The 23,294-nt window shown below is 35.0% G+C and overlaps 1 protein-coding gene across 1 annotated transcript; it reads right to left on the reverse strand.

Moving 5' to 3' along the window:
* Nucleotides 1-1,478: 1,478 nt before the first annotated feature.
* LOC138318657 (serine palmitoyltransferase 2-like) lies at nucleotides 1,479-23,150 on the reverse strand. The gene is made up of 13 exons (XM_069261228.1): nucleotides 22,991-23,150; nucleotides 21,245-21,415; nucleotides 20,783-20,937; nucleotides 19,952-20,097; nucleotides 16,509-16,633; nucleotides 12,694-12,787; nucleotides 12,077-12,182; nucleotides 11,627-11,846; nucleotides 10,632-10,758; nucleotides 10,178-10,313; nucleotides 8,155-8,284; nucleotides 7,618-7,716; nucleotides 1,479-7,398 (listed from the first exon to the last, which is right to left on the reverse strand). The coding sequence occupies exons 1-13, from the start codon at nucleotides 23,117-23,119 to the stop codon at nucleotides 7,396-7,398; spliced, it is 1,641 nt and encodes a 546-aa protein (XP_069117329.1). The 5' UTR covers nucleotides 23,120-23,150; the 3' UTR covers nucleotides 1,479-7,395.
* Between the last annotated feature and the right edge of the window lie 144 nt (nucleotides 23,151-23,294).

Raw genomic sequence — 23,294 nt, forward strand, 5'->3', positions numbered from 1 at the left:
CAAAATACATAACTCTAATATTCCCCACTCGCATTCTAATACAAAAACTTTACTGCATGGCTGTGACAATTGTGATGAAGAAAAAAACATATATACTGCAATGCATATCAGAATATATATCTGAAACTATAAGATTTTTTTTTATTTTTTTCTACTATGATTTCCTGTTGTTATAATATCTGTTTTGTACATATTATTTGCAATAAAATTATTTGCAATAAAATTTGTTGAAATTGAAATAGAACACAAAAAGTTAAGCATATAGAGTTACCGTTATCTGTTAAGTCATGTGATGTTTCCTGTATTCTGTCATAGATAACAATTAAAAAAGGCCCACATTTTTAGTACTTTAGGGGTGAAGATCCCAATATATTAGTCCTGATGAAGCCAAATGTTTGTGCGAAACCGAGACGAAATAAAATCATTACACCAACATCCTTGGCTTGTTGCGATTGAATTCTCATCTTAATCTACTCAACGCCTTGGTCGCGCAGAAGGTGTCCAAGCTAGGATATAGGAACCTACAGAACCTTTACAAAAAGAAATTGTGTTGGCTCTATCCCTTGATCCACAAAATATTTTTGGTGTACAAGAACCAGAAGTGGGTGTACCACTTCGGTGAACATATTATATTGCTAAAAAGGGCCCCCAAATTCGGCCATTTTTGGGATTCAAGACTTAAAAATTTAACTTAAATGTTTTTAGCCAATATTTGCAGAAATACGTACTCTTGAGAATATGATATCGTTTTACGAAATTGAACATCAATTTGATATAGTTTTGGACCAAAAAGGGAACCCTCGTGTACACCTCGGGAGGGCAACATTAAATCATCCCTAGCACAGGCTAGGCCCTTGAGGCCTTTTGTTTTTTTTAAAGGTATCTTACAGGTTCTCTGTTATAAACTTCAGAATGCACCTGGGTTTGATTTAAATTGACTCGTGGGCAAAATTCAATGGTAGCTGTAACAGGTCCTTTCATATGTAGTATGTTGTCAAATTTTGAAAGGCAATGAAAAGATCCCTTTTCCATTTTCAGACATAGACAATTCTTTGGTGGGTGCCAAGATCCCTTTGGGATCTCTTGTTTCTTCCTGATGTCTTCCTTGACACTGCCTCAATTTTGGCCCTAAGTTGAGCACACCTCTGAGGAGAAGGCTCTTGGTTTTGTCGACTGACCGAGATAAATCATGGTCTATAAGTTGTAGTTTCATCCCTGCTTAGTCCTGAAGATAGGGCATTAGGATTGTACCCGATGCCTCGATTTCATGCGGATCAATTTAGGATTTTTTTTTTTTCACGTCTCCCTGGACACCACCTTACATTTTGCCTTCTCTTGAGTGCTCACCCCTATGAGGAAGGCTCTGGGTTTTGTCCCCTGGCCCAGATCCATCATATTCTTTAATAAGTGACTGCGCTAGAGTTAACACTTCTCAATTAAACAGCATTTTCTTGAAGATTTCAAAAGAAAACAAATGATTTCTTTTCAAATTCCTCTCTGGAAATTTTATTTACTGTCAGCAACAACAAGTTATGTCATTAAATGGTTTTGTGTCAACTGAACCCCGACTTCATGGCAACTCTCTGTACTCGGACTTCAAGCTAGACCCATTAAGAATAGAACATTCTTAACACCAAGGGGAAATAATTATCAGGGACTATCTACAAAGAGATTCTAGCCAGTTCAGAAAAAAACACATTTAACATAACTATTACTTTAAATGCACAAACTAAAAAAAAAATAACACAACTTACCAGGCTATGCATTTTCAATAACCAAGATATCAGAATATAAAAGTACAAAAAGTATACATTGTATATAACAGACGAAGTTGTTGTTCTTTGAAAAATCTTTGGTTTCATAAAAGAAGGAAATTAAGATTTGGTTTTTACTGATCAGAAAACACTTGGTTACTGAAAAGGACTTTTGTCAATAATTCAGTAGTGATGGTTTAAATATCCAAGTTTTAGTTTTATTTAAAGTAGGTTTACATTAAAACTGAAAGTGGGTTCTCGCATATTTTTGATGTATTTTTCAGCATTGCGAAAATGAATAATTTCTGTTGTCATCTGCAAGCAAAGATATAGATTTTCTATTCTAATCAATTCACTGATAATAAGCAACTTTATATGGTTAAGAATTATTCCTAAACAAAGATATACATGTACATGTTTGGAAAAATATAGTAGCAAGTAGTAAACATGACATGTACATTTGTATTAGTTTGATTTTATGCATTGTTATATATCCTACATCAAATTTGGTTATCAATAATTTAATGATTAGAAAATCAAAGTTGTAAGTCAAAAATATGCAGGAACCCACCTTTAACTACTGTGGAAGCTATGGAGGTTAATAAACTCTATGGTTTTTACAAACATTGGGACTTGAGATTTCAACTATAGGTTCATACATGTGTTAATATATCACAAGCAATTTACATATATTAGTGTTGTTTAAGCCAACTCCAAGATAAAAAAACAACATTTATATAAAATAGATTTTGTTATATCAGCATTACATATTTTTATATAAATAATGAAACCACTTCGTGATTGAAAATGTATTACCTATTAAGATATACAAAATACATAGTTACTATAACTACATTTGTACAATACACAACACTGATGTCAGAAGCATGGACTTTTAAATGACGTTTATCATTTATGGTGAAAACTTACTGACATATTTCATAATTATTTTGAAGAATATAAATTTGCAGGCAACTGTGTTTTTAAACATATTATATAATGAATATGCAATTATTAAAGAATAAATCTGCAGGCAACTGTGTTTTAAACATATGATATCATGAATATATATTTCTTCAATGCAGTAAGTACAATTTTATTTTATACATTATTATCTGGTATATGAAATTTTAATAACATACAGTTTTTGCTTTGAAATCAATATAATAAAAAAAATAAACATTGAAATACAAAAAACAAATGTAACATTTTAAAACTAAATGTTGACTACTCTTCTTACCAGTCTTAAGATATCTTTATTAACAGAATCCTAGTATATACCAAGGAAGTGCATTATATAAAATCTATTGTAAATAAGAGGGTTGGGCATTTGAAATTAGCAAGTATATTTTACTGAACTGCAATTATCAAAATCATAATGCTATACAGATTTATCTACTAATCTTAAGAGCAAGTATTACATTTTTCTTGTAAGTAATTATAACATCACAAACAAGAGAGAAAATAACACAATCATTCACATAAGTGTTTATGTATCGGGTAAAATCAATACTCACTAACAAGAGCAGATAACTGTATATCAAGACGTCTATATATAGCCAGGTAGAATATAATCAACAGGCTTATAGTCAGATAGACTTGGTAAAATTACTAAATGGCTTGAATTATGCACTGATAAAAAATTAGTATGATGCTCTTTCAAAAGACTAACGTCATGTCATTATGAATAGTGATATGAAATTTTTTAAGTTTATACAAAAGCTGTTACAAATATTTTAAAATTTTGATTCTTATTTATCACATGGATTAACACAACTCAGACTTACATGGCAGGAATCGTAAAGGTTTTTTTAGCAGAAAACCACATCAGTAAAACCACATCAGTATGCAAGTGTGACAAGCAACACATCAAAAAGATAAATGGGATTGATAAGCATACAAGAGTTCCAATAGGCCTGCATCCCTAACCTGAGTTTCTGTATTTTGACAAGAATGGATTAACAGAAAGTAATTCATCTTTAATTCTTAGACTTTCCTATGAGTTCCTACATGGATTAATGATGGATCTCTGCCTTATGAAAATATAGGAATAAACACTTGTTTACATTATAGAACAAACCCCACACATGCAGTTCAAACTAAAAAGCTATCTGAAATTAGATAGGGAAATTACATCCAATACAGATAACTATTACCCTTTATCATCAGCATAGTGAACAGCAGCAAACTTTTCAACCCACCAAATTGTCCCCCATAAAATAGGAGATTATACAAAATACATATATATTCAGTCCATCCTAAGTACAAATAATAAACTTCCCTCGAATCAGCTCACAACAAAGAACTAACAATACCTCTCAAATGTGATTGGATAAAAAGCCAGAAAAGTCATACAGCATCTATTAAAAGTAATGTGCTGAAGTGCATTTTGAATTATTTACGTTCCATCTCGATCTACTTAGATACCAAAGCAGTTATATCAATGGGCCAATATAACTTGTACTCCTAGTAGCTGTTATCATATAGAGGTTAAGTAGAAGTCACAATGGATGTCTGAAAGACACTTAAAAAGACTACATCACCAATACTCACAGCAGATAATGGAGCAACTTCGCTAGCCAAGGGTATTTGTCCGATTCTCTTTCTACTACCCTTGGCATATCTCACTTCAGAACGGGTGGTCCTGCACTGCGCCACCTGCTGGATCACCGTAATTTTCGCCCCTTCCATTTACATAATAAGCAACCAATTAAAAAGCTCGTACCATTGTTGTATGGTTGAAAAAATGGCAGCACCCTATGAAACACGCGTGTTGCTTGCGACAGATTCAAAATACCAAAGATGAACATGTGAGTGAGTCATTTGTTTATTAGTAAGTTCGAACACCAGTTTTTGTGTTTTATGCAGAAGTTCTGCAATGTCCAATTTTGTAACGAGATCGTAGTATATCTTTTAATTGTTTAATTTGTGAAACATAAACCACACACGTACTTTCCAAACTGTTGAGAGCAACGTCACCAAGATGTTCACTTAGCTGGTATAAAACATCTAATTGATGAAATAGATAGTAATATAACTTCGATAGGAGTTGATGTTGACAGGCATGACATGCCTGATGCCCCATTATACAAATGTAGGTCACTATACTATCGCTTCAGCTCAGTTTTGTTGGTATATCAAAGCTGCGTTTTCATTGGTCGCCAGAACCTAGCCCCATCCAATCAGAATTTGAAAGCAAAGCACCTGTTCTGAAGTGAGATATGCCAAGGGTAGTAGGAAGAGAATCGGACTTAATACCCTTGGCTAGCGAAGTTGATGATCGAGCTACAAACTAGTATATCTTAAATAGACATGAACTTCTTAAATACATTATCTGCCTGATCAGTTGGTTTATAATATAAGTTATCTTCTGATCAGTTGGTTTATAATATAAGTACATATTCTGAAAAGTAAAACTTGTGAAAAATATATTTGATCAGTAAATCTTTGATTGCCTTTGTTTTATCGTCATTTTGACAGCCAGGAATGTGTCAGATTGAGAAAAGGAAGAAAACCAGAATATCTGCAGAAAAACTACCAACTGATGACCAGAACCTGGAAACTGACCCAAGTTAACCTCAAACTAGCATCCCAAAAATGGAGGGCTAGTGGTAGATTTTCATCACACATTTTTGTTGTCAAAACTATATAAAACAAGATGAACCAATTACAGATAAATCTCAGTGATGAAGTTCAAAAAGGTTACTCTGATCCTACAGAAAAAGAAGTAATATATACATGTATACAATCTCGACCAATTAGAGGTAAATCAGCCACAAATCAAGTCTGAAGGACAGGACATCAAGAAATTACCGAGTACTTTAGAATACTTCGTAGTTTACACATGTTGCCACACAAACATTACTTAGTTTGTATCAAAGCAAATATTTTTTAACTAATTTTGTTCATATTCAAAAACAATTGATTTTGTACAGATTCTCCAAACAAACAATTTGTACACACTCTTCAACAAAGGTGATTAATTTTAAAAATTTCCAAATGCAAACAAACGTTAACAAATTTGTACATAGCCCCAAGCAAACAAAACAAGCTCTGTACATGTTCTTAAGCAGGCAGCAAGAACAATCTGATTTCTCCAAACATAACCGATTTTGTACAAGTCTCCAAATAACAAGATATGTACATATTTTCTAGAGAACATAACTAATTCTGTATGTACATGTTTATATAAAATGTAATAACTTGTTCATAACAAAGTAAAATTTGGTGAAATAGAAGAAAACAGCATTATAAGGAATGGAAGGAATGAGAGGTATTTGTGATTAGAATATACTTAGTAACTCCACAGCCTAAGCACATGGTTTTGTAAGGTCAAGATTCTAGTTTTTATCATAAAACAACAAAACAAAATGCCTCTGACCTTCAATAATAAATGAAGGTCGCAAAACATCAATATCGAATGTTACTTTATCAAGGTCACAACAGATCTCAACATTGATGTATCAATAAATATTACTGAGGTACAAATATCTATGTGTTATAGGTTATACCCCAACAAACAAACACAACACAAATATAATTCTATTTTGGTAGCTGCAAACAGATAACTTAGATGATAAATAAATTAAATAAAAAAACATATACATATATATGTATATTCTGGTTAATGTCCATTTGGCCAGTCTTCATAAAAAATGAGATCGCCAAAAATGTTCAGTATATATAATACACGTATTATGTTGTACAAAATACTCCTAACCAATGTATGATTTACAGGATTAAAGTGTAATATGTGTGCTAGCTGACACACTTTTACTTTGGACTATTATTTAATGGCAAACATGCATGAAATATAGATTACGAAAATAAAATTACATAAAATTATATGTTTATAGTATCACGATAACTCCTATCACGATAACTCCTATCAGGAGAAATATATATGCCACTCAGAAAAAAGAAAGAAAATCACCAACACTCAAATCAAACACTTTCACATATATATTTCGAACAAATTTGAATATAGCCTCATTTTCAAACAGTCTCTTTCTTAATTATCTCCAGCCTCATTTTCAAACATAACTAGCTTACAAGCAAACTGACTCTTTCTCAACAGCACCTCTAGTCTAATTTTCATGCACAGCCATGCTCTCAAAAATAATAACAGTTTCATTTTTCTCAAAACTTAAGTGTTTGTTTAAGGAATAAGCACAATTGTGTCTTGTTAAAATCTGTATAAAACATTGTGAAACACACTGCTAAGCAATAATGAAACTAGTACTGAAAAAGTGTGTTTATATAGATCAAAGCATGCAGATCCACATTCAAAAGGCAAATGCACAAGTCACCAACTTACACAATGTAAAAATAACACTTCTTTCATTCCCTGATAAAAACTGAACACATAGACACATACATCTTCACGGATGTCTCGTCTGGTTTCAAGTACACATATGGCATAGTAATGTCTGATCCTCCATCAATGATATCAAACGGGTGAAATGATTGCCGTCAATGAAAATCTTTTAACCATAAAGTTGTGTGGCTTAGATCTGCTCGGGCCTGGAATGAGGACGAGAGGTGCAACAGCTTTATCTGCCCTTTATTAAACTGTTTCTCTCTTTCATGCCAATCTTCCATTCCGATGATGGTAATGAAGGAACATCAAGATCAGTTTTACTCACTGAAAGATGATAAGATTGAATTATTTACTTGATGATCTAAAGACAATAGTAAAATCTTTATAATGATAACTGTTTCTACTGTTACTACTGTTTCTTCTAAGACTTTGATAACATCTGCACTGTGTATGAAATCTACATAGCGAGAACAAAATTAATTGCGAAATTCCAAGATGGCTGCTTGTCAGCCATTTTTTGAATGTATATAACTGATTGTTTACCTCAATAAGTTTGATGTCTGTTTCATCGTGTGGTGGCACAGCCATTGTGGAATATTTGAGGCCAAGAACATCCCCTAATTCATCGATAACTTTCAAGGCCTGGAAAACACAAGCATTTTGGTATCAACCAATCAATCAACAGTTAAATAACCATCAACATTTCAATTTGTATTCATCAACAGTTCAATTTGTATCTATATCTTTAACCACCTATACATAAATATACAGAAGTACTTAGTTTCCTAGAAATGTTTCTTATTTATTTAATTGCTATCATTGCAATGTTTAAAACCAAATAAAGACTTGCACATTAGGTATATATAAATATAACAAATATCTGGATTAGTGGGTCTGATATTTTCAATATTTTGCAATACATGAAAGTGTTTGTAAAAATTAAGTCAGTGAAACAATTAGAAACTGATAAACCATGTGTCCTTGTACATGTAGATCATGGTATGTGAAAATTTAATTTTAATCCACAGATATGATTATTTTTAATCACTAATATCCTTTGGCCAGGATAACTGTAATTACCTTGTCCAGCTGTTCTTTACTGTGAGCAGCTGATACACAGAATCGAGCTCGGCATTCAGTGATAGGTGTGGCTGGGAAACCTACCACCACCACCCCCAGGCCTCTGTCCAGAGTCATACGGGCAAATGCTCTGTACATCAAAAAGGTTTAATAGTTAGACAATAGTGAATACAGTTATACAACTGAAAACAACATCTGTAAATTTGGCCAGACAAATTAGATTTCTATGCAAGAAATGTGAACAAAAGATATCAGGGATAATATTTCAGAAATCTCAACATTAATTTTTAAATCATTTTTAAACAAGAGATCCCAAAGGGATATTGGCGCCCACCAAAGAATGATCTATGTATGACAATTGAAAGAAGGATCTGTTTTCTGCTTTTCAAACTTCAACTATCAAAATCCAAAAATGTGCAACTAGGGTCATAGATGAACCTATATATAACATTTGAGACAGATCCCTTTAGTATATTTTGAGAAATAGCGGTAACAATCATATACTATCAAAATCCAAGATGGTAGCAGGTTGGCTATCTTGTTGACCGATTGGTCCCAAAATGCAATATGCACAACTTGGACCCTAGGGGAACCTACATATGAAAATTCAGAAAGATCCTTTCAGACCTTTCTAAAAAATATGGTAACAAACTTTAACTATCAAAAGTCAAGGTAAAGGCCAGTCGGACATATTGTTGACCGCTCGATCCAAAAATGCATTAAACAAGAGGCCCAGAGGGCCTGTATCGCTCACCTGGTTTGTAATGCCTAAGAATGTTCTGAATACAAGTTCATTGTTTCTTTTCTGAAATTTATACAAATTCTGTTAACCCCAAGGATGTTTCTGGGCCAAATTTGGTTAAAATCAAAGCAGAACTATATGACTATTAGCGATTTACAGGATTTACCTCTATTTCCCTTATTGGGCTCCGCCCCTCCTGCCCCCAGGGGGTCAGAGCCAAAATTTATACAATTTTCTGTTCTCCTTCCCCAAGGATGTTTCTGGCCAAATTTGGTTACAATCCATGCAGAATTCTAGGACAAGTAGCGATTTATAGGATTAACCTCTATTTCCCCTATTGGGCCCCACCCCTCTTGCCCCCGGGGGATCAGAGCCAAAATTTATACAAGTTCTGTTCCCCTTCCCCCAAGGATGTTTCTGGTCAAATTTGGTTACAATCCATGCAGAACTCTAGGACAAGTAGCGATTTATAAGATTACCTCTATTTCCCCTATTGGGCCCCGCCCCTCCTGCCCCCGGGGGGTCAGAGCCAAAATTTATACAAGTTCTGTTCCCCTTCCGCCAAGGATGTTTGTGGCCAAATTTGGTTACAATCCATGCAGAACTCTAGGACAAGTAGCGATTTATAGAATTACCTCTATTTTCCCAATTGGGGCCCCTCCCCCCGGGGGGGTCAGAGCCAAAATTTATACAAGTTCTGTTCCCCTTCCCCCAAGGATGTTTGTGGCCAAATTTGGTTACAATCCATGCAGAACTCTATGACTAGTAGCGATTTAAAGGAAATGTTGACGGACGGACGACGGACGACGGACGGACGGACGACGGACGACGGACGCCGCGCCATGACATAAGCTCACCGGCCCTTCGGGCCAGGTGATCCAAAAATGCATTACATATGCACAACTAGGGTCCTAGGGGAACCTACATATGAAATTTGAGAAAGATCCCTTCAGTACTTCCTGAGATATAGCAGTAACAACCTTCAACCAACAAAATCAAAAATGGCGGCCGTTGGGCCATCTTGTTACCTAATTGGTCCAAAAAGCAATACATGTATGAACAACTAGGGCTCTAGGGAACTTACATATGAAATTTGAGACAGATCCCTTCAGTACTTTCTGAGATATATATAAAAACGGGCGGACATTCTTTTTCATAGACGGAAGAATGTCCTTCCGTTTTTTTCTATGACTTCATAACCCAAAAAGTTATCGAGAATAATGTTTAAATATCTGTTATTACACAATAAAACTTGTACAGCAATTGGTTATAATTACTTACGCGACTTTTGTAGGCATAAACATAAGGAGTGGGACAACAGGGGAATCTTTGTTTCCATAAATGATGAAGCCCAGCTTATGTAGGCGATGTCGGAAATACCGGGTGTTCCACTTCAGTTGTTGAATTTTTCTTTTTCCTGTAATCAAATCAGATCGTATTTTGTTACTTGTTAAACCATTGGTTTTTTTTTCTTTTCAAAATATTTTATTAAATCCAAGATAAGATTTCACATGGATTGGGCCGCAGACAAAGTCTATATATGCCCTCTGCACACCGATTATGTACTTTTTTAAACAGAATGTAGAAACAAAACAGTTATTCATATCTGAATACTTATTAATTAATTCTTTTCGATTATCGCCTTCCAGGTATATCAGTCAAATATCTAGGCAGTTTAAAAAGTTTCAGTGAGCTTAAAATTCACATCTGAAAAGAAGACTGTGTCTATAGTTACCTTCAAGTGTGTTATCCCGTCCCATTACAATCTTCATGGAAGATATGACTTGCTGCAGGACACATGGGGACATTGATGTGGAATAAATTGCAGCGTGAGAATTCACGCGTAGATGTTGCACCAGTTTCTGCAAAGAAAGATAACAACACTGCTATTTTCATTTTTATAATGAACTTTTTATTTTGAAGGATCTACATCAGCTGCTTGAAGTACATACTCTTGCACCATAATGCCACCAAATAATGCTTACATGGCTCTATAGGAATTTGATATTGTTGCCAAACTTTAGTTAAACAGGATTTTTTGCTGGTATTTTAGGGACAAGTTGAAAACATTTTTTTTTGTTAATGAAAGTTCAATAACTATGCCAAATAATACTGTTCATGTAAATCTATTGACATGATTTACAGTAATTGCACAGAAACAATAAAACACATTGTGTTTTGTTAATGAAGGGGCTATAACCCAATCAAATAACATTGTGGATCAGCCATTGAGTCCTTTTATTTTGATGACAAGACAGGGTTTGAAGGAAATTGACGGTTTGCCAGTTGTGCCTGTCAATCAAACTCACCGGGTACCACTCATGACTTTGTATTTTGTATGTTACAGGTACATGTGCTTAAGTGACCACCTAGCCTGACTAAATACCATCTGACAATCATTCAATTGGTTATTATTTGTTATTGCACAGAAAGAGAAGATGTTTTCAAATCAATGGGATATGACCATGTGAAGTAAATTGGAAAATTGGACATGCCCTCAAAGCTTTCAACCTTGTTAAAATATTTGTAGAGAATTGGTCAACATTTGTAAGTTGTTGCTTGGAAACAAAAGAAATAATCAAGTGGCCATAACTCCACCAGTCAAAGTGAAACCATTTAATCTTGTTAGTGAGCTAGAACAAAATCATGTATCATTTGTTGCTCTTATTGCATGAAACAAATTGTGACACATAAGTTTTGTCTAAATTTTTGGTAACATAACTGTAATACCTTTGATCCACCAATATAGCCACCTGCTGCACCAAAACTCTTTGTGAATGTTCCCATCATCACATCAATATCTTTGGGATCTAATCCAAAGTAGTCGACCACACCTTTGCCATTTGGACCCAGTGCACCTATGCTGTGAGCTTCGTCTAAATAGATGTAGGCCTTGTACTTCTTTTTTAGTCGGATGACGTCTGGCAGACGGATAATCGACCCCTCCATACTGTAACAGAGGTAACCACAATCAATCAGTCATCTTTATATACATTACACACATCAATAACACTGCAATAAATACACCCTTACTACATTTTTGTATGTATCATCATGAACATTCAACAACTACTAAAAAAGGTTGTATGCTGCTTTCAGGAATTCTAAATAATCAAAATCAGATGATTCAGTAGAAGCCAATTTGTTCATGTTTAGTAAAATATCTTAAAAGATTAATACCTGTACACGCCTTCCACGACTATAAGGATTTTTTTCCAGGGTCTGTGAGTTCTGGGCTGGCCCTCAATCACTGCTGTGCGGAGTTTGTCCTCCAAATCCACCATATCTGAAAGTACCACATAAACATGTCAGTTGTGTTACAGTATGGATGTCATGTAAGCTCAATCACTGAGAGTTGAACCAGTTGAACAAGTTACTGACTAGAACTGTCACCAGAGAGGACGACTAATACCCCTGCTGTACAAATTTAGTAATAACTCCATTAATAGGGGATATTGCAGAACCCTACATAGTTTACTCAACTCCCCTTTACGTCAGGGTTCTGTGTACCAAATTTCATCACACCTCTCAAATAGTTTAGTTTAGTTTGCTGGAGAAAGTTGTGTCAGACAGACAGATGGACCACCCGATTCCTGATTCCAGTATACCCCCCTTTACTTTGTTGTGTGTGTGTTGTTGTGTGTGTGTGTGTGTGTGTGTGTGTGTGGGGGGGGGGTTATAATAATTGATTTAGAGCTTCCAAACAATGGCAGTGTATGAACTCATAAAGATAAAAATAAAAGAATGTTTCCTGTAAAATAACTGGCTACAGACATTATGGTTTCTTTAATACTTACTGTTATGTTTGAAGGTCCTGATGGTGGCCCCGGTCAGTCGCGATCCTAACACTAACGATGCATGGTTCAGGGAATCACTCAAAATCAAACTTCCCTGAAATGGTTAATACAACAAAATATAACCATGTCCATTGAAGATATACAGGTCTTGGAAGTGGAAAAAGCTTGAGTTCTGAACAAAATATGTATATCCTCAAATTAAGACTCATTCCTGTTAAAGACCTTGCATACTATGCTATTATGGTTCATACATCCAAACATTCTGAACAATTCTATAAACTATATACAACAATGAACCCAATGTACAATGTCACTTCAAAGCTTGGAAGACATTAATAAACAAGAGGCCCATGGGCCTTAACAGTCACCTGACATCCAATAGTAATTTGTCATTTAAGGGCCAACATAAAAGCTATGAGGGACTTTAACACATGGTGTGTTAATTTTTTCCCTCCTGTATTCAACACAGAAGCTGAAGTAAATATGAATTGATGTTGATGAAACTCTATATGCAATGAGGTATTGGATGAATTTGCATACTGGAACAATTTATCATAACTGACATATGGTTGTTATTTTTCTTTCTAATTTTATCATCCATGGACCCTGTGAACAGTATACAAAATAAATGAGTGTTTGGGATCCCGAAACAAAATCATCATATTCAGAATATTCTTGTATTCAAATTTTGTATAATTTTCACCAAAATCTGCAAATGAATCAGTCAAGATATTTAATATACGTGGGTCATTATTTGAATGCTACCTGTCTGATGTTGAAAAATCACAAAAAACACTTTATATATATTAATATTAACACTTAATTTACTGATATGATATTCAACTGATATGAATAACGATTACCTGATATCAATATCAATGTAATTTACATCATATAACATGCAATTGTACCTATTTGGTATACATGGCCACCAATTTATCATCTGTCCAGGTAAAATGTCTGTGGTGTTACCCATCACAACTTTGTGTAAATTTGAGGGGGGAGAGGTGCTTTTGCAAGTAGTTTCCCTTTGACACAAGGTCAATATAGAGCTCACTTAATTGATTTAAAAGAATCATAATTGTTACTAAGGTAACACCACTGGCATCAAGTTTACCTTAGGCAAAGGTAACACCAAGGACTGACAAATGCAATGGTTTTTTTATTACTTTCATACAATTGTTTCCATTACAAACTTTATAATGCGAAAAGCAACCTAATGACGTGTTATTTAGGAATGACTGGGAAGCATAATCACTTGTTAAGCCTAATTAATTTCTTCTTCTGGTTTCCAACATGCAATTTGGTGATATGGCATGATCCTTTTCAAATATATAACAAGAGGCCCAGAGGGCCTGTATCGCTCACCTGGTTTGTAATGCCAAGTAATGTTCTGAATACAAGTTCATTGTTTCTTTTCTGAAGGAATTTGAATATTTACCTCTAATTCCCCTATTGGGCCCCACTCTTTCTGCTCTAGGGAGTCAAAGCGAAAATTTATACGAATTCTGTTAACCTCAAGGATGTTAGCCAAATTTGGTTACAATCAATACAGAACTCTAGGACAGGTAGCGATATATAGGATTTACCTCTATTTCCCCTATTGGGCCCGCCCCTCCTGCCCCAGGGGGGTCAGGGTCACCATTTATTCAAAATCTGATCCCCTTCCCCTAAGGAGGTTTCTGGCCAAATTTGGTTGCAATCCATGCAGAACTCTAGGAAAAGTAGCGATTTATAGGATTTACCTCTATTACCCCTATTGGACCCCACCCCTCCTGCCCCAGGGGGGTCAGGGTCACCATTTATGCAAAATCTGATCCCCTTCCCCTAAGAAAGTTTCTGGCCAAATTTGGTTACAATCCATGCAGAACTCTAGGACAAGTAGCGATTTATAGGATTTACCCTCTAATTCCCCTATTGGGCCCCGCCCCTCCTGCCCCAGGGGAGTCAGGGTCACCATTTATGCAAAATTTGATCCCCTTCCCCTAAGGAAGTTTCTGGCCAAATTTGGTTGCAATCCATGCAGAACTCTAGGACAAGTAGCGATTTATAGGATTTACCTCTATTACCCCTATTGGGCCCCGCCCCTCCTGCCCCTGGGGGGTCAGGGTCACCATTTATGCAAAATCTGATCCCCTTCCCCTAAGGAAGTTTCTGGCCAAATTTGGTTGCAATCCATGCAGAACTCTAGGACAAGTAGCGATTTATAGGATTTACCTCTATTACCCCTATTGGGCCCCGCCCCTCCTGCCCCAGGGGGGTCAGGGTCACCATTTATGCAAAATCTGATCCCCTTCCCCTAAGGAAGTTTCTGGGCCAGGTGAGCTAAAAAGAGAGTATTTCGTGCAAAAATTCACATATGAAATGATAAAACATTCTTAGTATTTCTAAAGCTGTACATGTCTCCAAATGGCCCCCACGTGGTATTAAAATGCAATGAGAAAACACTGAAACTTCAACTTAAAAATTTAAGCCATTTGGACCCCACTGGGCTCCACCCCTCATCCTTTGGGAATGAGACAGGGTCAAAATGACATAAAAGCAAAATGTCCTCTTGTGGTTATAATGTGAATCAAAAGTTTGAACAATTTCCAGTAGAAAATAAACAAAATATACCCAAGAAGTATTCAATATAAACTATAGCAAACTTAGCCTCCTCCCCAGGGGCAAACAAAGAGGCCAAGGGTTATAAAACTCACAATTCTGATAAAGCACCACAATATCTTTAGAACACAAGGTCCAATAATAGCATTATTACAAAAGACATGAACTCTATAATATAGTTACCGTTGAAAAATTCCCTTTTTCAAACTCATCCTAGATCTTGTTGATATAAGGCTACATACAGAGTTTCATCAAAATCAGTTCACATTTACCAAAGTTAACTTGTTCACAAGCACAATGATAAAATTAGAACAAAGGGCAATAACAGTACGTTACTGTCGAATAATTCCCATTTTTGAACTCGTACGAAATCTTGTTGATATAAGGCTACATACAAAGTTTCATCAACCTCGGTTAACATTTACTCAAGTCATCATGTTCACAAAGTAAAATTAACGCACGATGGACAATAGGCTATTGCAGTAGGTCAATATGACGTATGGTCAGGTGACCTAAAAATAGTAACAGTGACCTTGACCTTGACCTGGCAATCCTGAAACTGTATCTTGTCAAAAATACTATGGTCCTTTAAATTTGTGTGAAGTTTGATCAAAATCACTCAAGGAATGAAGCCGCTAGAGCACTGAAAAGGATTTTCTAAAAATAGTAACGGTGACCTTGACCTTGACCCTGCAACCTTGAAACTCAAAACTTTTTCAGTCCTTTGTATTTGTGTGCAGTTTGATCAAAATCACTCGAGGAATGAAGCCGCTAGAGTGCTGACAAAGAAATTATCTAAAAATAGTAACAGTGACCTTGACCTTAGTCTGGCAATCTTCACACTCAAACTTGACCGAGATATTATGATCCTTTGTCTATGTGTGAAGTGTGATCAAAATCACTCAAGGAATGAAGCCGCTAGAGTGCTGATAGGGATTTTCTAAAAATAGTAGCAGTGACCTTGAACTTGACCCAGCAACCCTGAAACTCGAACTCGTCCGAGATCTTGTTAATGTTAAGCTACATACAAAGTTTCATCAATCTCGGTTCACATTTACTCAAGTTATCGTGTTCACAACAAAAAGTTAACGCACGACGGACGACGACGGACAAAAGGCTATCGCAATAGGTCACCATGACCTATGGTCAGGTGACCTAAAAACCAAAGCTAATGCTCCTTCTCTATAACAGGGTAGTTATGAAGTACCAACCTTACTGACAAGACATGGCATGTTCATGGAGTTGGTGGCGAAACCCATTGGAAGTGTAAAGGCTGCCTCCACACCAACAAACTCAGCAACGAGGTCATCCAGTTCTTTGTGTAACTTAGAATAACCTGAAGAGATAAAGATAAACTGTCTGTAATACACATTTATTTTATTACAATGCATACTCGTGCTCAAATAAGCCTATGACAAATTTTGAATGCCTAATAAATACTGGTAATATGCCATCTTATCTAAATTAAACCATTTATATCACTCCCAATACTATCAGTCCACTTCTAGAAGCTGACTTACAAGGAGTTTAAATGCTGTAATTGTATACCTGGTGATAATCAGTGTTAACACAAAGTACTGTGTGTAATTAAAGAATTACCAGTACATCTAACCTTCATCAAAACCTACCGAAACATAAAGTCCAATCAGTCAATAGTACACACAACTTACATCTAACCTTCATCAAAACCTACCGAAACATAAAGTCCAATCAGTCAATAGTACACACAACTTACATCTAACCTTCATCAAAACCTACCGAAACATAAAGTCCAATCAGTCAATAGTACACACAACTTACATCTAACCTTCATCAAAACCTACCGAAACATAAAGTCCAATCAGTCAATAGTACACACAACTTACATCTAACCTTCATCAAAACCTACCGAAACATAAAGTCCAATCAGTCAATAGTACACACAACTTACATCTAACCTTCATCAAAACCTACCGAAACATAAAGTCCAATCAGTCAATAGTACACACAACTTACATCTAACCTTCATCAAAACCTACCGAAACATAAAGTCCAATCAGTCAATAGTACACACAACTTACATCTAACCTTCATCAAAACCTACCGAAACATAAAGTCCAATCAGTCAATAGTACACACAACTTACATCTAACCTTCATCAAAACCTACCGAAACATAAAGTCCAATCAGTCAATAGTACACACAACTTACATCTAACCTTCATCAAAACCTACCGAAACATAAAGTCCAATCAGTCAATAGTACACACAACTTACATCTAACCTTCATCAAAACCTACAGAAACATAAAGTCCAATCAGTCAATAGTACACACAACTTACATCTAACCTTCATCAAAACCTACAGTACACACAACTTCCATCTAACCTTCATCAAAACCTACAGAAACATAAAGTCCAATCAGTCAATAGTACACACAACTTACATCTAACCTTCATCAAAACCTACCGAAACATAAAGTCCAATCAGTCAATAGTACACACAACTTACATCTAACCTTCATCAAAACCTACAGAAACATAAAGTCCAATCAGTCAATAGTACACACAACTTACATCTAACCTTCATCAAAACCTACCGAAACATAAAGTCCAATCAGTCAATAGTACAGAGGACTCCACATAATCGAATAACGGTTATTCGAATATTTCGGTTATTTGCATAAAATTCTGCGGTCCCGATTTTTTCCTTCTTTATCTTTGTTTTTCAACTCCGTGTATTTGCATAGACTTTTACATGACCTCCGGTTATTTGAATAAAATATTTGGGAAATTCTAAAAATAAAATCGAATATTTTTCAATTTTGCAATATATTTTTAGCGAAATTCGCCGATATATGTTTCAAGATACTTCGCTTTTACTAGAAATCATCCTGGTAACAGATTAACGTTATCGTATGGCTTGTTATTTTATGCATGAATCTGCAAAGGTATTCGACGCTGTTACGATTTACATCAGCAGCGGTTGATCATAACTTTAGTATATTCACTGACTCAAACATCTAATTAAAGCACTTGCACTTTCAAATATGTTTATTTATTAACGTAACGTACCTTAGTTCGCGATCGGTTGGAGAAACCATGCTTCCTTACAACAATTGCCATTCATGAGTAGTCTCGTTCAACCAGAGTCTTGTTGACTACGACAGACATGTGCGTATCAAGCGTCTCGTTGAACGAGACATAAAAGCATGCAAAGTCGGCGTGCAATGACTACCGCAAGTTTCGTACATTATGTAAGCTTAGGATACAAAAGATAATTGCTACGTTGTTTCATTGCTACTTGATCATGAATATGCATTAATTTCTGAAATGTTATCAAGCTATTCGCCGTATAGATCAACAATACAGGGAGAATTCTCAAAACACATTTAGGTCGAGTGAACGCATGGCTTCATCACCTGCCGCCATTTTCGAATTCATATAGGCCTAAGCTTACATGTGTAAAAACAACACTACTAGTTGATCGGCACTTTGAAGTTTAATCACGATCGTAAGTTCATTTTGCCAGGCAAATGTACGTAAATTTGTTTATTATTTAGGTTCAGAAATGTAGACACAAATCCAATCCTGTTTAGTAGAATCTAATTGCATTTGATATCGATCGTTTAGCTGTTTCTCAAATATTCACGTGTCGATCTTAACGTAAACAAGAATCTAATATTGGAATATTTTTTGTTATTAAACTATTAAAATCGATTTACAACTTCGAAAATAATTACTTGTTGTTCGTTTTAAGTGTAAATAATTAACGTATTTATCAAGTAAACGAAACGATATCTATTTGCCTATTCACATTGATCTACATATGTGTGGGGTCAAACGGAGGTGCAAAATGTCATCTCCGCCTATTCGAATACTCCGGTTATTTGCATATTTTCTTCTGGAAAATGACCTATGCAAATAAGCGGAATCCTCTGTACACACAACTTACATCTAACCTTCATCAAAACCTACCGAAACATAAAGTCCAATCAGTCAATAGTACACACAACTTACATCTAACCTTCATCAAAACCTACCGAAACATAAAGTCCAATCAGTCAATAGTACACACAACTTACATCTAACCTTCATCAAAACCTACCGAAACATAAAGTCCAATCAGTCAATAGTACACACAACTTACATCTAACCTTCATCAAAACCTACCGAAACATAAAGTCCAATCAGTCAATAGTACACACAACTTACATCTAACCTTCATCAAAACCTACCGAAACATAAAGTCCAATCAGTCAATAGTACACACAACTTACATCTAACCTTCATCAAAACCTACCGAAACATAAAGTCCAATCAGTCAATAGTACACACAACTTACATCTAACCTTCATCAAAACCTACCGAAACATAAAGTCCAATCAGTCAATAGTACACACAACTTACATCTAACCTTCATCAAAACCTACCGAAACATAAAGTCCAATCAGTCAATAGTACACACAACTTACATCTAACCTTCATCAAAACCTACAGAAACATAAAGTCCAATCAGTCAATAGTACACACAACTTACATCTAACCTTCATCAAAACCTACCGAAACATAAAGTCCAATCAGTCAATAGTACACACAACTTACATCTAACCTTCATCAAAACCTACCGAAACATAAAGTCCAATCAGTCAATAGTACACACAACTTCCATCTTACCTAAATGTTGAGGACTGCTACAAAATGACATGCCATATTTTTTAGTAGATTCCTCGGCAGCATCTGCACATGGGCCATAATTTTGAGAAAATCCAAGGTAGTTGTAGGATCCAAGGTTTATTACATTATGTGTTTTACCTGTGGTTCTGTAAAAGACAAAACAGTCAGTATGAAACTAACTCTGCAAAGTGGTGAAATTGGTATTCTTCATTAGTAAAGGTCAAACCTGTCTATAAAGGACACCAAAGGCCAGGAACATAACATAAAAGTCTTATAGACAGGTGCCCTTTATGTATAAGTCAATTATATAGTAAATTATACCAAATGGAGTTGATGAGTCTCCGATAAATGCTCATTGCATGTGTAATTTATAGAAGGTTAGACTGTATTAACAATAACTACTGGTATGTCCTTTTAATCATATTTATATCAACTTAATTATTCTTAATATATGAATTTTCTTAAATAATGATTGTAGCTTTGTGCTGATGCAAATTTGAAATTACATTCTCTGTAAATCCTAGCTCATATAGGTGAAGGAAGACTCTAATAAAGATTCTTCTCATCTTCAAGCAAAGTCAAAAAATTACTGTAACACATAAAACAGGTATAGTCTGTCAGAAGATGATGTTTCCTACCTGAAAGTATGTGATTATGATCATGAAACAACTTTTCCAATGACAGATAACATTCTAAGGATTAATTTAATTTTTCATTAGCTAAACCTACGCAGAAATTTGTTGATGACCTTGGAACCAGAATTCAAATTCAGTTTTGTTTCAAAATTAGAATGAGGCGATATTTATCTACATTGAATATATGTATACATACGTAAAGTTCCAGAAGTTGTCATTGGAAAACCTTTCCACAACATCTAATGTAGCTCCTGCACCACTCGTTACAGGCCTGTTCCAGCAGTCACGGATCCGGCGATAAATGTTTCTTGTGTAAAAACTCTCCCAGCTTTGATACAGTGGAACGAAACCCTGTATTAAATATATTTTTACAAAAAAATTTAAGTATATATGGGGCCTGTGTCATAATTATGTGATGTCAATATACTGTAATCTCCAATGTGTTTTCTAAAAAGATTTTCCTTCAATTTAATTGGAAATAGTTTTTACAACTTCTTAAAGAAGATTTTGATACATCAAAAGGAATTTCCATAAATAAACTTTATTTTTTAAAATCAGTATTACCATTAATGGTCTGAACAGGCAGCTAGATAATGACCTGCAAAAGCTTCTGACAACACAGAATAATATTCCACAATATGTTGCACACATTACTTACAGGTAACTTTGGTTCTGTGCATGATTTTATTTTTTCTAGTCCAATATTTCTTAACAAGTCACGGATATGCCCAAATACCACAAGCAGTCCAAAGCAGAAATATGTGTAAATAGCAGCAATTATGGGAGTTTCTTCAAAGGATTCCCAGAAATCATCTCGCCAGTCTGGTTTCTGTTCAAATAGAATTGTCAAAGTCAGTAAACAAATACCTGGTGAATTATATTAGGGAATGTTAATGCATATATAAAGTAAATCATACCATCCAGTGGTTCAAACCCATCAGAAAATGATATCCTTATTGATCAATCAAAAAAGCATATCCTCATATATTTATACCCACAGGAAATTATCCATCCTATCAAGAAATCTGTCATCACTATCCTATTTCAACCAATCAGGAAATACCTTCATACTCATCTGCGAATAAATCATACTCTCTTAGCTTCACCACATCAGACCTGAAGGAATCACCTTCTCTATCCCATATTGAGATAAGAAAATCATATACCGATACATCTATATAGTACCTTAACATCATATCAGGAAATACTACCCTCATATCCATCTTCCCCACCAATGCACGATTGTTCAAAAGGTGGCAAGGCTTATACATTATATAATGTAATTACTATAATTGTATAGTAGTACATGTATATATATTAAAAGCAATATTGTGACAGGACGAGTATAGTGTTCCGCCAGCCGGGTTCAAACCAGGGACCCCTTATAATCACTGGTTCGTCGCTTTACCGACTGGGCTAAAGGGAAATTCACTCTAGCCTGAAGCTAGAAGGCGTCTATATCATTACATACAGCCTGTTACAGTCACTACTCGCCCCTTTTAAAAATGAAAAATCCATAGGTTTCAATTTTTATTATATTAACACAATAAAAACTTTCTTTAGACTAAATATATATATTCCATGTAATGATAAAAGCAACATATAAATTTATACATGCATTTGTTGGTGTGTGAAATAGTGAACTTTATAAATGTCTTTTCAGATTTAAAGCTCACCGTCTTCTTATAATTACCACATACATTGTAACTATATAAATACAAATCTTATTGAAACATACTGTAGCTGTTATGTAAAAAAATTTAATTTTAACCTCTGATCATGATTTCATAATATGCAAATTGTCCAGCATTACTATGGTGCAATGTAAACACAATTATATATACAGGTACCTTATAAAATGAAAGTAAGTCAACCATATCAGATATTTTAACTTCCAGTCAACTTTAGTAGATCTATCTAATCTGGTGATGTTCACCAGCATAACATATCTTTAATGAAATCATAATCTCAAGGATTTCAAAGCATTAATCATCAACATGTTAATTAAAATTTTAATTTACATAACATGCTTCACAAAAGTCACATTTCTTGACCTCAAAGCATCAATACATAAACAACAGTAAATGTTTACTTAATCGCTTGACAACAGATTTGTAGGGGACGTAACTCTGCATTTTCTGGCATGATCAGTGGGCGTGGTTAAGAATTTGTTGTGGTAATGTTTTCAAAGTTGCAAAAGGGAATGCAACTGCTACAACTATAAATTTGATTGTTGGATATTTTGCTGTCGAATATGAGAAAACTTAAAAAATAGATCCAATAAAAAGCACGAATGTCATGGAAATATTTGTACACACTGTCATATGAGCACGAGTCCCACACCCAAAACTTGCTGTAAGATTCTTGTTACGCAATCTAAATATCGGACAAACGTAAGAATTACCTTTTGAGAATCTCCGTTCTTTCCATTAGTATTGTGTCCATTTTTATGGTGATGAAATCCGTTAGTTTTACCATTTTTCACATGATGTATCGAGCCATTCCCAGATCGGACGGCACAGTCACTAGCCATCTTGAAGGTTTGCGATAAAATGTAACTGATTTGTAACGCTTTCTGTGATTGGTCTATGGGATTTTACAATGACCAATCAAATTAGATTTGAATACAGTATTAATACATTCGGAAATTTTGATGTATCGTTTTAAAGATTTTTTCTTAATGAAATAGATTGCAATTGACAGTTTGA

Source organism: Argopecten irradians, chromosome 3, assembly GCF_041381155.1.
Source record: "Argopecten irradians isolate NY chromosome 3, Ai_NY, whole genome shotgun sequence".
NCBI lineage: Eukaryota > Metazoa > Mollusca > Bivalvia > Pectinida > Pectinidae > Argopecten > Argopecten irradians.